This window comes from Ambystoma mexicanum, chromosome 9 (genome assembly GCF_040938575.1).
Source record: "Ambystoma mexicanum isolate Mex_15411 chromosome 9, UKY_AmexF1_1, whole genome shotgun sequence".
NCBI classification, from domain to species: domain Eukaryota; kingdom Metazoa; phylum Chordata; class Amphibia; order Caudata; family Ambystomatidae; genus Ambystoma; species Ambystoma mexicanum.
In genome coordinates, this window is record NC_090931.1 from 761,118,657 (window position 1) to 761,135,845 (window position 17,189).

At 39.3% G+C, this 17,189-nt stretch overlaps 1 protein-coding gene across 1 annotated transcript; it reads right to left on the minus strand.

Annotated features, from left to right (window-relative positions):
• Positions 1 to 3,963: 3,963 nt before the first annotated feature.
• On the minus strand, positions 3,964 to 16,800 carry LOC138488591 (uncharacterized). The gene is made up of 2 exons (XM_069615690.1): positions 16,561 to 16,800; positions 3,964 to 6,945 (listed from the first exon to the last, which is right to left on the minus strand). The coding sequence occupies exon 2, from the start codon at positions 6,891 to 6,893 to the stop codon at positions 5,901 to 5,903; it is 993 nt and encodes a 330-aa protein (XP_069471791.1). The 5' UTR covers positions 6,894 to 6,945; positions 16,561 to 16,800; the 3' UTR covers positions 3,964 to 5,900.
• Positions 16,801 to 17,189: the final 389 nt, after the last annotated feature.

A 17,189-nucleotide genomic window follows, 5' to 3' on the forward strand; every position in this document is an offset into this window, starting at 1 on the left:
TAAAGAAGATTACACAAAGAAAGCATGAAGCACCCACTGAATTTGCAGTTACTGTGATGGCTAGATGTAGTTTGGTGTGTTTTGTCAAGGTGTGCAGTGACTTTCAAGTCGGGGGGGGAGGTCAAGTTATTCCTGTGTACCTTCTACTTGGGATGGAAATGGTTGTTTTGGTTTATTGAACATTAAAATCACTTATAGTAATTAAATCACAATGTTGATCACAAAGTTTCATTCATTCCTGTGTCCCATCTCCACTTCAAACACAAATGCAGGTCACACCCATATTAAAGCAGGTCTCTACTCCCACGTTCCTGCGATTATTGAAGGCCAAGGAGTTACTGTTACTCAAGGTATTTTTCACAATGTATCTCACATTGCTTACAAAACCAACAGTGAAAAATACTATTCCTCATCTGGGGACGGGTCTTTTTAGAAACAATTGCACTTGTCAGTCAATATTGCTTGAAGGAGTTAAACCTTATTTCAATAATATTGAAGATGATAGGAGCTCATTGATGGGCGAAAAGAAGCCACAACTCCTGGGTGCTGGTCAGTTTCTTAATGTCTGATCCATCAATGCCATGGCTTACACTGTACTACAAATCTCGGTTTACCGTCATCTTTCATACAACATGGGCACTGAAAATGTTGATAATGGAGGAACAGTACTGTGTGTTGTGTTGTTAGGGCTTCCCGTTGGTGAGTGTTCACCACCGCAACACACTGTGAGGTTGTTTTCCCTTCTCCCAATTCCTCTGCCATTTGGATTTATCGCTATCCATGAAAGAGCTGTGGACTTGCCGGACTGCCCCTGCACGGTTCCATGTGTTAAAATCGTGGCAAAAATGGCGGTTTACACAAAAAGTCACGGCAACAAGGCTGTGGTTTTGCCGCCGCAATCCATGTAATGGATGCGGGGGACACCCCTGCAACCCCTACTACCCTTAAATTATATAATGGAGTACACCTTTACCAGGTCAAACCACAGCATTTTTTCCATTTTTGTTTTTGTACAGACGACATTTTTGCCATGATTGTATTACTGCATACCCCCTGCACACAATGCACAAGTACAGTTTTCAAAGAACTGAGAAGTCCCAAGAGCCATGTGCATGACCGAAGAAACATTGTGTGCCTTTTTACTGAGAATGGCTCTCGGTCTCTGTATTTGAACATAGATTTAGTTTAGGGTGACCTGAGCACCAAGAAGCAGCCATCTTCTTGAATTATCTTCTTCCCCATACATCTTCAAATGCATAATGACATCAAATATGGTGATACAGAAGGGCATATTTGTATTATTTCATCATCAATATTTCAGGCAAAAAAATTAACACATTCATAGATAATATATTAAAATATGAGATCGCATATTAGCTGATGCTCCATTACTTTCAACAATCACGTATGGAACCTTTTTATCATTGTCATCTGGAAAATCCCTTGTGAAATTACTTCAGACCAAATATTGCTTATGCCATTGATTAGCTTAGACTTGTTCATGAGTTAATGAACCTACTTCAAGTATCATCTGGGGCACACCACACCATTTGGATTGGATGTAGGTTTGCAGACTCAGGGGAAGTGCGGAATGAATCCTGCAACTATGGAATGCTTTGGGTCATTGACTTGTATTATTCTGAGTTTGAGGGTGTCCTGTGGAGAAAAACCTTTGCACCTTTGGGCCTAGCACCACACAGACAATGTGCTCCTTAAAGAAGGTTGCCTTCTTTAGCCTAAAAAAGATGACTGTGGGGCCTTGGCCATTCTCAGAGATGCCACCCACCCCAAACAGAAACATTCACTGCTTGCTTAGGTTGTGGGTTACTAGAATGTCAAAACGCTAGCCTGTTGGACCAATACAGCAGACCTCACATCTCATTCATGGACAGCATCTCTTCAATGTCCTCACTTATAGTTATGCACTGTTTTACAGATAACAGCCGCTTACCCTTATTCATGTCAAATATAATAGTTGACATGACTATAACATAACAGAAAAAAAAACCATTACTGCACTGTACACATGCCACAATGCATATCAATACTGAATACAATGTATGGCTGCTTTTTTAGCCCCTCTGGTTAGAGCCCCATCACAGCACTACCACGTTCAGCATACCAGAGCCCTCCCACTGACCCCCAAAAAACACCATTACCATACTGTAAATAAACAATACATGACAACATTGCAAAAAATATAACTCATGTTAACATTTATTTCAGAGCGATCTTATTGAAGTTACCTGAAAGTCATACCACACTCTAGAGTCGAAACTCTTGATATTATAGAACCTTGACAACCCTTGCTCAGGGCGCTGTAAATTCGAACTCGCGTCATAGTCCACCATTTGCAACCCAGAGCTCGTTGAGCAGAGGCGAGGACACCAGAGATCTTCACTGGCACAGAGTCCACTGATTGTCTTCCTTAGTAAGAGAGTCCATTTCCTCACACAGGCACAAAGTATTCCGAAGGTTCAACAAAGTAAAAATAATGGGAATGTTAGTCTTCAGAACCACAAAAAGAACAGAAACAATGGGCTTTCCATAAAGAGCTTCCACCATGTTTCCCTTGTACAGTATGCCATAGAACATCCGACTGCATTCCCACAACACTTACCCACCCTGATGCTTAATTACCCCCTTCCATAAATGTGATTTTCCCCAACAGGGAAATCCTGGAAGGTTTACGATATTGTTGGATTCTGTAATGGACTACTCAGAGCCAAAATTCTACTTAAGCTCGTTGTTCATCTCTGGGATTTAGTTTAAGCCATTTTGCAATACAAGTAATGTGGAGAGTAAACCGGGTGACATAGCTCATGAGTTAATGAACAACTGCCTGTATAAAACAATGTAGATGCCTTTTATTAGATCAACCTTGATATTAGTCATTAACAAGGAGTTTAAATCTCCATTTCAGTGGGGCCCTATAGTGAAAACCCAAAATAAAAACAAAATAAATAGAAAATTTGACTGAAACATACTGCACAATTCAATAAAGTGGTGTGATTATTTGTTTACGACATGTATTACTTGAAAGGGGGAATGGTTTAAAGAATGTTAACTAAAACTGCAGAGGTTCTCAAGATTTGATTCCTGGAAAGGTTATCTAAACATATTTATTTATTTATTTTGAATTTATAGCTGCACACAAAATCCTGAGACATCTCGTTGCTAGTTAAATTTACAAGACAGATATAAGTTACACATTTGAAAGACGGTGACAAGTTAATGCGGTACAATACGGTTGCAAATTACACAGTTACAGGATGGTTACGATGAGGTACATGACATAGAGAATAGGTTTAAAGGAATATCTTTTGAGACATACCCCACTTACTAGGTCCATATTAAAGCACGGTGTGTAGGGTATTTTGTGGAGATTTGGGGCCTGACGGTATTTTATTACCGCCGAGAAATAACTTAGCAATAATCACTCTTTGTATTCAGATTTGGCCATGTGCAACAATAATACAATGGACATGCATTATTTCAGCACCCAGACCTGCATATTTGGTATACGTGGTTGGTGGTATTTTGGTGAGCATAATTCCCTTGTTTTATTTGTGGCCCCAATGTCCAGAATCCCTTATCTTCGCTTAGATTTTTCGTGTGATCACTAGAGAGACCTCAGACCTGCATTCTAGGGAAACCACAATTTCCAGGGATAGTGTTGGTGCGCCACCATGGGCAAACTCACTGACTTATTTACGACAGAGAGCTATATGTGGTAGTCTTGTGGTAATTTCCACTACCTTATATACGGTAGGGAGCTATGTTCAGAGAGTCTCTCTTCCCGTTGGCTCATGTACCTCCAACAAGTTATACTACAGTCATTCACAATTATTCATACTGATTCTGACATACACACATCTGTCTTAAAATGACCATTGCACTGTTTAAAAATCTCCCCACATCATTGGCATTGTAATGGTAAATAGAAAATAAACCACCCGTCTGTTTTCAAATATTTTCTGTATTATAAAATTTACATTTAGGCATGATCTCATTTTTTACAGCAATAAAAGGGAACAATCAAAGCATTTTCAATGACACACTGCAATTATAGTGGCGGAGAACAGAACTTAAATTGCAACATTAGCACTTGATAAAGACACGCACGGGACTTTCATTTTTCTAAACTGACTGCATACTTTCGTGCACACACACAGCTCCCCCAGTTAGGTAATTACCTTATCTGTTCAGATTCTTCTCTCTGTGAATGTGGCTCTCTTGGCGTAACTCCAATAAAAAGGAACGCTTGCCTTCTCAAGCCGGGGTCATTGCCTGGAATTCTCAGCTTTTTCAGATAGGACTGCCTCTGCCAGTGGAAAGGTAATTCTTTCAGCTTTCCCCAGTCTCGACTGCAGCAGGACACCCCCACAGCCAGGTCTTCTCCCCAGTAGTGCAGAAAGATGTCTGCCTGTCTTTTTCCCTGCTACTGCCCACTAAAACTTTCCTCTCAGCCCTCTTTATGACGTGTTCCAATGAAATCCATCATCTCTCATCCTCCTACTTTTCAACAATAGCTTCGCTTATACATTTGCAATTGTTGCAAATCTGACTTCCTCCTTCCTGCCGTTACTGTGCACAACAACACGGATAATCAGGCAGAGAAGAGAAAAATCTGCACACTCATTTAAATGGTTTTCAAAGTATGCCTAATTCTGCAGTAGAGAACACATTTTATTAGTGGGTTATATTAAAATAAGGTTTTATTAGTCAGGTTAATTGTTAATATGTTAGCTGTTAATTTTCAAATGTGTCTCTAGCAATATAGGCATTTCAGGTGAAAAATAGTGTGCATTTTTAAATGAACACGTGTGCTTTTAACTGTAAAAATAGCTTTGCATCTTATATATTAAAATCGTTTTTTTGACTGAATAGCCTGTCTTTCCTTGTTAATCTGCTAACCCATATAGCAATGCACCGCACCCTTGTGGTGGTGCTGCAAAAAAAAAAAATGCTACTTGTGCAGTAGTACTGTACTCTGTGCTGTAACATGCCAAATATCCTTACATATACCCTCCTTTTGTTTTTTAGAACTTGGCTATAATCCAAGCCAATCTCTAAAAACAACTTGTTCTTTCTTTTTCTCTTAAAATGCATGTGTATTGGGATATCTTTCTCTTCCTGACGTAGTCAGTAAAATCAGTAACATTTTCATTTTTACTGATAGCACAATCAACCATCCACCCATGATTAGCACCAAGATAGCCAAACCCACTATTGAGCGTTCCCCCCAGGTTCCCCAATTAAATCTTTCCACTTCTATTATGCCCAGATTACTAATTGTAATATTGTTTTTTCGCAAATTCATTTTCATAACATGTCTTTCTTTGTGATTCAATAAATATTCCACATCTGGATCTATTGGAAAAGTATCCCTTTGAAAAAAATCGATATTTTCCACTTGGCTTTCCCAAACATCATTTGTTACATGGAACAATGTTAATCCCCCAATTGACACAATTGCATCCTTTGGAACCTGTAAATAAAAAACATTATATTTTACCTGTTTAACCACGTATGTTCCATGGTTTAAATGTACTACCGTCATGTTCTTTAAACAGGTACTGACCAACCATTTACCTCTGACCATCTTAGCCTGTGCCATTTCTTCACTCCCCATATTACTAATAATCACTTCACATCCCTCTGATATACTTGGGTCAGATTTCAATCCACAAATAGCATCTGTGGCATCAGGAACAAACGGTTTACCTGGACACATATAATTTTGTTCTTTAAATGTTACACATGTTTCCAGGTTTGGTATTAAATAAACTTCAGGTTCCCATGACTGAAATGCCACCACTTCTGGAGTCTTAATCTTAATGAATTTGTCCTCTTGCCAAAATCCCACGTTGTGTACCCACTTCGTTTGATAAATAAGTTCAGGGGCTACAAATGGGATGCATAGCAAAAAATCCGATCTCTAGTCTTTCCAAGTCCACATATAACGGCATTGCATTCCCCATTTCGAATGCAATTCTTATCTGTATAAGGTCAATTTCCCTCCTGGTCAATCTTTCTATCATTTGCCGAATGATATCCTGCGAAACAAAATACAAGGGAATATGTCCTTGAATCAATTGTGAAACTGCAGTTTGAACTTCTCTCATATAATTCGTTAATAGTCTATCAACAGGACTCATTATGTTCAATATTTCATTTAAAGTTCTGTCATGCTTAAGTATTATTTTAGTCGCCCGTTGCATCACATCCGCTTGTTCATTTAGAATGATTGCAGTTTCATTTATGAATCTTACTTGTTCATCCAGTCCCCCTCTAATTCCATCTAATGTCTTTTGTATTATTTCTAGGTCAATACTCAGTTGTTGTGCTTTAGTACTCAGTGTTCCTACCGAAATAGAATTGGCTGTTGATATTGTAGTACCTATTATTGCCCCAATTATAGACATTACCATTGATATCGCGAGCATCACCGCACCTCTCTTTCCTCTCTTCTTCTTAATGTCTGCTGAATTCACGAATGTTTTTTCCAATTGCATTAATATATCTCTTATTGACTGCTTAGCGTCCTCTTTTCTTATTTCCAGCCACTCTTTAGTCTGTTCAATCTTAATTCCGGTATTGTTCAAATGTTTTTCAATCAAAATCTCAGGATCCAATGGTATGTAGATATTTTGGAAAATCATCCTTCTATCACTCATGATGAATCCTGGTGCTTCTTCTACCGCGATACCAGATGCTGGTCCAGGTTCAATGACAACCTGTGCTTCTGAATTCTTGAAGATCCCTCCAAATATCACTATTGTTAAACATGTCATCGGTATCATCTTCAATGCTGATCGCTTTGTAGCCTTGGTCTTCACCCCTCTTTGGGGCTTTCCCGGAATCCGTCCTCGCGGTCTCCAGTACTCCATCGTCTCCCGTGGCCTCTGATCCCGGAACCTCCGACCAAATAATGTTAATTGTCTAAATCAAAATAGAAAATAAACAGATTAAGTACATAGCACAATACTAATTTCCACCTTTTTGCCAAAAATAAAACATGCTTGGTAAAAATACTTCTTTTTTTTTTTTTTTTTTTTTTCTGAAATTAAACACAAGTTAAAAGAAAACAAACACATATAAAACAGCATTCAATATTTAATACACTTTCTCTCTGTACACCAACCACGAGCTTCCGTTATATGTGCATTTATTTATTTATTTATTTATATTATATATTTATTTATTTATTTATTTATATTATATATTTATTTATATTACAGTGTTTATGTGCCATCATAACAATCAACTTTTTTTTTTTTTTAACTTCTTTGTCACTGCCTCCTGATTACACCCATTTATTTTCTCAAGGGACTCTATCCGTTTCCACATGCTCAAGCTGCCTGATCTCATGTCTGGGATGGCATGGTTTGATTTGATTTACATGGACAAACTGCTCTATTGCTGTTTCACCTTCATTTTTCAAAATTTTATACACTACAGGAGAGACTTTATCTATAATTCGGAATGGCCCCTGCCAGGCTGCCAGAAATTTAGAATTTTTCTGTTTACTTTTCCCAAAATGAAACTTGTACACCTGATCCCCTACATTGTATTCCTTTACTGATGTCTTTTTGTCATAATATGACTTAGCACTGTCAGCAGCTCTTTCCAGATTTCTCTGCACAAAAGCAAATGCATGTTGCAAATGCCTCCTCATTTCATCAATATATTCATGAACTGTGGATGCACTCACTAGAGTTTGCTCATGTGTTCTGTATAGTAGGTGTTGTGGTAACACCATTTTCCTACCTGTTAAGACCTCATGGGGGCTAACACCTGTTGCTTTGGCAGGAGTCGACCTGATTGCCATCAAAACCAATGGTAAACGCAAATCCCAGCTGGAACCTGCTTCTGCCACAAATTTCTTTAAAATGTCCACAACAGACCTATTGCTTCTTTCAACTGTACCTGAAGACGCCGCCCGATATGCGATATGTAGTTTCCTTTTCACACCTAGTATTTGCCATACCTTACTCATTAGAGTACTTGTGAAATGACTTCCTCTGTCTGACTCAATTCTTTGTGGCAACCCAAACCTTGAGAACACATGGTTCACCAGCAATGTGGCTGCTGTTTGCGCACTACAATCTGGTGCGGGAATGCACTCAATCCATTTTGACATCAAACATACCACACTCAAAATATAGCGGTGTCCCCTGCTCGACCTTTTTAAAGGACCTACATAGTCTATTTGCAAATCTGACCATGGGAGAGTTAGGCCTCTTTTCATCAATGGTGCTCTATGCATTGGTGAAGCAGGTTTAAATTGGGCGCATACTAGACATCCTCTAGTATATAATTCCACATCTTGGGACATATGTGGCCAGTAAGCATAATCTTTTAGTATTTCTAATGTCTTTTGTGAACCTCTATGGCCTGCAGTTATGGCATCATGTGCATGGTGTAGCATTAGTCCTCTGAATGAAAGGGGTACTACCCACTGTATTTGCCCTGTTATGGACTCTCTAATCATGAGTCCATCCTGTAATCTAATTCGTGTTTTGTTCTTTAATAACACCCTCAACTCTTCTTTTCCCATACAATCATTTTCTGTTAAAGGATTTTGTTCAGGATCCATCAAATGATTATAATAGATTCCCAAAATTTGATCATTCTTTTGTGCCTCAATCAAATCTTGGTCTGGCGTGTCATGACTCCACTGCACCACCGGTTGATCTACCTCCTTTGGTGCTTTAGACCGTGTGACTGCATCAATTTGTATTTCACCCATTAAATAATCAATAGGTAGCAATTCTCCCATCACAGCCCCAATCTTAGCCAGATGGTCTGCCTTATCATTTCCCTCCTTATCCTCTCCTGGTGTTTTTAAATGCCCACGAATTTTTCTCCAGTATATTGTTAAATTATTTTCTGACACCAATTTGTCTATGGCTTGTATCATTTTTCCATGTTTAAGTGGCTTTTTGTTGTATGTAACCATGCCTCTTGCTTTCCAACCAGGCAAATACTCCACAAAGCTATTCCGTGCATAGTCAGAATCAGTCACCAGGACAATTTCACTGAACTTTTTATCAACTGCAGTAGCAATTGCTTTATAGATGGCTGCCAATTCCGCCACCTGACTGCTCCTATCTCCAATCCTCATCCCTATACTAGGAACGCCTTCACATTTCAACCAGACATTTCCTATTCCTGCCACTAATTGTTTATTACTGTCATTTTCAATGTGAAAAGCACAACCATCCACGTATACAGTTGGCAAATCCTTGCATGTTTTTTCATCAAAAGCTTTGTGTGGTGATTGTTCAAATTCCTGTAAACTAGCTTCCACATCCATTTCATTTGTTATTTGTTCAGCTGCACAGTCATGTAAGTCAGCTAACCCTTGAGCAATTGGGCTCTTTTTATTTTGTCCATATCTTACTTCTACGGGAAAACCTTGTAATGCCAGCGTCCATGAAGTGATTCTGGATTGCGCTAGATTGCCTGATCTAATTCTTTTACTTTCTAAAAATTGCAAAGGTTGATGATTTGTTTCAATAATCACCTTTTCTCCCTGAACAATGGGGCGAAAATGTTGTAGCGCCCACACAGTGGTTAATAGGGCCTTCTCACATTCATTAAATTTCATTTCAACTTGGGAAAATGCCTTACTTGCATATGCAATGGTTTTGTGATTCAAATCGTGTTTTTGTGATAACACTGCTGACATACAATGTTCAGAAAAGCCTATTTCTATAAAGAAATCCCTATCCTTTATGGGGTATGCTAAACATGGTGCCTTTACAAGACATTCCTTCAATCTAGCCACTGCATCAGATTGCTCTCTTTCCCATCTCCAGGGAGTATTTAGTTTAAGCAGTTTAGTCAATGGTTGAGTGATTTCTGCATAATTCTCAATGAACTTTCTGTTATAGCCTGTCATCCCTAATAAACTTTTTACTCCTTTCACATTTTTAGGATCTTTTAATCTTTGTATGGCCTCTATTTTCTTCCTTTGTGGATTTAGCCCATGTTCAGTCACTTCATGCCCTAGAAAGTTCACTTTTTTCTTGCACCATTGTGCTTTTTGCAAAGATACTTTGGCGCCTGCTTTCTGCAATTGGCCAAGCACATGTCTTATTTCATCAAAATGGCTTTTAAGGTTTTCATTTTTTATCAAGACATCATCCACATAAACTATTGTCCCTTTTTCCGCTGCATCCGGCATGGCCTTTCTCAAAAATATGCCAAATTCACTCCCACTATTGATGTACCCGAACGGAGCTCTAAGCCAGGCATATTGAGTCCTGTCAAATGTAAAGGAAAATAGGTGTTGTATCTCCTCTGCCAATGGCACACACCAATATCCAGATGTGAGATCTAACGTGGTAAATACATTTGAACCATGTATCTGAGCTAGGCCCTGATCAATGAATGGTAGTGGCCATCTAGATACTGGTACTCTTTTATTTAACTCTCTTAAGTCTGCACACAGCCGCCATTGACCATTTGGCTTTAACACACCTAAAATAGGCGTATTGGATGTGCTATGAATGGGCCTAATTATTCCCCGTGATTCCAAATTTTTAATAATCTCTGCCAATGATTCTAAACATGCCAGCGGTAGTCTATACTGGCGTACAAACACTGGATTTCTGCTACAACCTTCTGGTAGTGTGGCCACATGTAAATCAGTTAAACCACAATCATAAGCATCTTTTGCAAATACATCCTTGAACTCCATAAATATTTCCCTCAGAGTGCGTCGATCCTCATCGCTGTTACATGCATCCGCTAAGGAGATCTGCTCTTCTACCATTCTGGAAAATTCTGGAAACTCTTCTGGTAAAGGAATCTCAGCGCTTTCCTCTAACTGTGTGGCTGTGTCTTTTTGTAGAGGTGCCACTTTCAAATATTTTGGCATATCAGCTTCCACTTCAATGGGCTGATTTCCTGTTTCATTTTCATTTAAATTAAATATTATGCAATCCTCTTGATGGCAGCACACTGTCTCATTTGAATCATAAGGATACACAGAATGAATTTTAAACATTCCTTTGGGCTGAGAGTCCAGGTGTTCTGGCAACTCGCCCTTGGCATCTACATATTTTTCAGGAATATTCCCAATCACCATGTTATTTAAATCTGCCGTATAATGTGATTTTTGTATGGCCATTCCTAATGGGGAGTTTTCCTCTAAATGAATATCCTGACAACCTTTATTATTCACCATGATTTTTACAGATCCCTCACCAATGTCTACCAATGGAATGTATTCATAATCCAGGCCTTGCTGTTTTATGGATTCATTCAGGCATACAAATGCATCAGAGCCTTTCATCTGCTGTCCATTTTTGCATTTCAGTGTTATTGCAAACTGTTTTGTAAATGCAGGAATAATAGTATTTTTCCTCATCTGTAATTCGACTGCATAAGGAACTAGTTGTGCACAATGATAAGCCCTTCTTTTGTCTTCAAATTCAGGCGCCGGCCCACCTAGGCGCGACCATATTTTTTGATTAAGGAAATCTAACACCATACACATTCTGTGCATGATGTCATTGCCCATGTAAAATTCATTTTGTGCTCCACTCACTATCCATACATTATGGTAAATTGCTTTCTGCCCAATGCTAATTTTAAGCATGCATCTGCCTGTAATTCGGTTTTCAAAGTTTGGACTGTCCAACCCAGAAACATATTGGTTTTTAATCCTAAATTTCGGGATTTCTTCCCTCTCCATAATTTTTTGCAACAATTTCTCATTAATGAAACTCCTTTCATGTTCAAGCGCTAAAGTGGCTTTTATTGTTTTAAGATAATCATTTATACCAGCGTGAACCCATGGTTGCTCATCTTCCATGTGTATCTCTGCCAGAGTGGTAATGTGTTTTTCTGAATCTGTTTTAGGAACAATATTCTGTTTGCATGTATTCTCTTTTAAATAGAAACGTAATGTGTGTTCGTCTATGGCAGTCTGCCAATCTTTCCTTGGGTCCAAGTATATTTGTACAGGTAGTTTTTCATTGTCGCTCTGATCTTTGTCTTGACACCTTAATATAACAGTGACACTAGGTATGCAGCTATTCTGTAGATATACCTCCACAGCATCCTTTGTTTTGGCAACGGTGTGACATTCTTTTATATTGCTGTTTTGTGATTTTAGTTTCTTAGGCCTCAATGGTTTTTTGGTTAAGGACCACAGCACTCCATTCACCCCATCTATGAGAGGAGACAATCTTTTCAGGCAATCTGTCCCCATCAGAAATGGAATTTCACAAATAGATGTGATCAATACCTCTTGTTTCATTCTGTGCTTTCCTATTTTTATGTCAACCTCAGTTACACCTATGATGGGCACCTCCTCCCCATTAAAGTTATGCACTGGGCCTTGATTTGCCTTCACTGTGATCTGACTCTGTGGAGGCCTCCCTTCATTGATACTCTTTACCAGCTCCTTGGACATAATTGTGGCCTGTGCGCCAGTGTCAATCATAGCAAAGGTGTGGCATTTTTCTTCTACAGTGATGGGTGCATAATATCTGTCCTCAACTTCCTCTAATACACATAAGAAATGTGAATTCTTACTGATTTCAGGGCTCACCTTTCTCAGGCCTTTTTCACTTTTGGCTAAGCACATTGGTAAATGAAAAGACATTTTTCCCTCCTTTTTACCCATTTCTGTGCGAGATATTTTATTCATTTCTCCATGTTCAGAGGTTTTTTGGAGTGTGGCCACCGTTCGCCCATCCATCTGGGTAACATCAGAGACCACATTACAACCTTCCAACTGAACATGTGTCACAACATCATTCAGCAATTTGTCATTTTTTAATTCTGTGCATTTGTGATCATTTAGTGTAATACCAGCCCTTTCAGCCTCTTCAAAAATATGTGGCTCAAAGAATTTTTCAGGTGATTGACTTGTACCCTCCTTGTGAGTATTTCCTTTTTCTGTCTGTGTTTGGTAATTGTTTTGCTTGCCCAGGGAAGGAGCTATGGCATCCCCATTTACTCCCTGTTCACTGGTATTCCCCATGCATGAGTCATTTTTCTTAAATCTGTCCCTTTGTTCTTTTGGAATTCCTAATGTTTCTTTTTCATTTGTGCAAATCTTTACTGTTTTATTTAGCTCTAAGTTAAACCGTACCTCTTTTTTAGAAGTATTTGCACTTTCTGTCACAATTTCATTTACTGGTACTTTCATTTTTAATCCATTAGTCATCTCAGAGTCGTTATGCAAAGTTATATCAGAGCAATCTGTCATTTTGGCACTGCAGTTATCATGAGTACTTAGTCACTTTTCGGAAGCCCCCCGGTCATTGCTATGGCCATCAGCCCCCTCTTTGGAAGGTTGTTTTTGCGCTGTATAGAGCTTTCCTATTTGCTCAGCTAACATTTTCACTTGGGCCTCAAGGCATTGGAACCTTTCCACCTCTCTAGGATCCTCTTTCTGTGGCCTAGGTCGATATTGGTTGTTTTCCCCCTGATTGGATCTATTCTGATACCTCTCAGGTGATTGATACCGGTTGGGATGGTTTCTGAATTCTTGATTCATTTGTGGAGGGGAGCGGTTTGCACCCATCCTTTGATTATAGTCCCCTGGTGGGGAATCATTGTACTGGCGTGGACTGTAGTTCACGTTTTGCCTCATGTCCTGTCTCTCAGATTGTGGGTACTGGCCCCTATATTGATTTCCATTATCAGTAAATCGATCCACATATCGGGGCCTATCCTGATTACCATATATCATGGTGCTGGGATCAAATCTGCTCTGTGTCCCCAATGACTGGTAGGGACCATCATTTCTTTGATCTTGATTTTGTCTCTGGTTATTGTTCATACCTGCCATATCAGACCGGTATCTTACCCGGGGTCTATCTCCTAAATATCTAGGGCTGATGTAGCTCTCTCTATTACTAGGATCATGTGATTGGAACATTGGTACAGGCAATGGCGATCTTTGTTGATTACCCCTTTGTTCAGGTGTCACATTATTTTTACCTTGGCTTTGAGCAGACTCAAGGGATATTTTGGCTGACCTGATTTCCATTACTGTGGCTGAGGGTTCTTTAGATTTAGGCCTAGTATCTTTCATTTTATCACTTTCTCTACCCTGACAATAGAGTACCTCATATAGCTTGGTGCTTTGATGTACAATCCATTCAAGGGACTTGTCACGGTCAAATTCACGGACCAATTGGGATATGATGTCTTTCTGTAGCCCATAGAAGTATGCGGTTTTAAACTCATTGGAATTTGAGTCAAAAGATACATCAAAGCGAGAGAATGCTCTTTTTAAGTCTTGTAAAAATTGGCGAGGTGATGTATTAGGTCCAGCAGTAATAGTGTACGCAACTTTCTTTGCCTCTTGCAATGACTGAAAAGGAGAAAAATGACGCCTAATTTCTTTTTCAAACTCCAGCCATGTCATATTCTGCTGTTCATTTAATCCCCTTATGATGCTGGCCGTCGGGGCATCTAAAGTTAAATGAAAATATTGTCTGTACTGTTCCTTAGGTATCTGGAGCGCTTTAAAAATGTCATGCACCGCTTCTAAGTGATCCTCAATGCAGCATTCACCTCCCTTTTTAAATGGTTTGATCAGGGCTTTAATGGATTTCATTATTTTTATGGGGCTACTTGTTGCAATGCATGGAATTGCACTATTTTGTGATTCAATCCTGTTTTCAGGTGTATGAGATTGGTGGCTGCCCCCAATGGGAGTATCAAATCCCCCAAGGGCGCTGCAACCAAGTTCAGTCACCGGCCCAGTCACTGGGGCACTAGCTCTTTGGGCAGAGCTAGAATTCACCTCCACTCCATTGAATGTGGTACCCTGCCGCCTCTCCTGTGACCTGGGAATGCACATTTGCTGTTCTAAGTCCTTACACTTTTTAAGGAGTCTGTTGGCTTCATCATGCAAATAATTATTTTCATCACTCATTTTATTAATTGCCTCCTGCATGTCACACATTTGAATTTGGCATTCATTGAACTCTTTATTTCTTTTGTCTCTTTCTTGAATCATTTTAATCATTTCTTGTTCTACACTCTGGAGATCACCTTCTTTTTCACAATGTTCTTTTTGTAAAATCTGCATTTCTGAAACAACCTCATCTTTATCCTGCCTAATGTGATCCACTAAGGCTTTTAAGTGTGTCAATTCTTGCTCACTATCTTCAAATTGTTTCTTGCTTTTGGATAACTGAGTATCAAAGTCTCTGCATTTTAATTGCATGTCTTTTTGGCATACATCCAATTCTGCTCTCAACATTTCCTGATTTTTACTTGCCCCATCTATTTCAGTCTTTAACCTGTTAATTAGCTGAGTATCATTCTCTTGCATTCGCAGTGACTTGTTTAAAATAAACCATATTTTGCCGCATAGACGTATTAAACAGTCTTTCTCTGCACTTTTATCGGCTGCATTCAATAATCTCGTAAGGCAGACCTGAATTATGCTGCCTTCTGCAAAAATATTGTCTAGTTTTTCTTTCTGCACCTCACCCTGAATGCGGTTACTCCATTCTAAGGTACTGTTCGAAGACCAATTCCCATGTGCAAATAACTTTGCCTCTAAATATTGCACTAGATCTGAGAATGTGGTTTCCCTTTGTGACATTCTGAAATTCGTTTTTAGTGGCACACTGCTATTATAAAATGGGTTCCCTTTAATGTGCAAATGGCAGTGTGAGACACGCTTGCCACGCCCAGTAGGTACTCTATGATCACTTTCCCGGCCTGCAACGCACCATAAATATGTAGGGTATTTTGTGGAGATTTGGGGCCTGACGGTATTTTATTACCGCCGAGAAATAACTTAGCAATAATCACTCTTTGTATTCAGATTTGGCCATGTGCAACAATAATACAATGGACATGCATTATTTCAGCACCCAGACCTGCATATTTGGTATACGTGGTTGGTGGTATTTTGGTGAGCATAATTCCCTTGTTTTATTTGTGGCCCCAATGTCCAGAATCCCTTATCTTCGCTTAGATTTTTCGTGTGATCACTAGAGAGACCTCAGACCTGCATTCTAGGGAAACCACAATTTCCAGGGATAGTGTTGGTGCGCCACCATGGGCAAACTCACTGACTTATTTACGACAGAGAGCTATATGTGGTAGTCTTGTGGTAATTTCCACTACCTTATATACGGTAGGGAGCTATGTTCAGAGAGTCTCTCTTCCCGTTGGCTCATGTACCTCCAACAAGTTATACTACAGTCATTCACAATTATTCATACTGATTCTGACATACACACATCTGTCTTAAAATGACCATTGCACTGTTTAAAAATCTCCCCACATCATTGGCATTGTAATGGTAAATAGAAAATAAACCACCCGTCTGTTTTCAAATATTTTCTGTATTATAAAATTTACATTTAGGCATGATCTCATTTTTTACAGCAATAAAAGGGAACAATCAAAGCATTTTCAATGACACACTGCAATTATAGTGGCGGAGAACAGAACTTAAATTGCAACATTAGCACTTGATAAAGACACGCACGGGACTTTCATTTTTCTAAACTGACTGCATACTTTCGTGCACACACACAGCTCCCCCAGTTAGGTAATTACCTTATCTGTTCAGATTCTTCTCTCTGTGAATGTGGCTCTCTTGGCGTAACTCCAATAAAAAGGAACGCTTGCCTTCTCAAGCCGGGGTCATTGCCTGGAATTCTCAGCTTTTTCAGATAGGACTGCCTCTGCCAGTGGAAAGGTAATTCTTTCAGCTTTCCCCAGTCTCGACTGCAGCAGGACACCCCCACAGCCAGGTCTTCTCCCCAGTAGTGCAGAAAGATGTCTGCCTGTCTTTTTCCCTGCTACTGCCCACTAAAACTTTCCTCTCAGCCCTCTTTATGACGTGTTCCAATGAAATCCATCATCTCTCATCCTCCTACTTTTCAACAATAGCTTCGCTTATACATTTGCAATTGTTGCAAATCTGACTTCCTCCTTCCTGCCGTTACTGTGCACAACAACACGGATAATCAGGCAGAGAAGAGAAAAATCTGCACACTCATTTAAATGGTTTTCAAAGTATGCCTAATTCTGCAGTAGAGAACACATTTTATTAGTGGGTTATATTAAAATAAGGTTTTATTAGTCAGGTTAATTGTTAATATGTTAGCTGTTAATTTTCAAATGTGTCTCTAGCAATATAGGCATTTCAGGTGAAAAATAGTGTGCATTTTTAAATGAACACG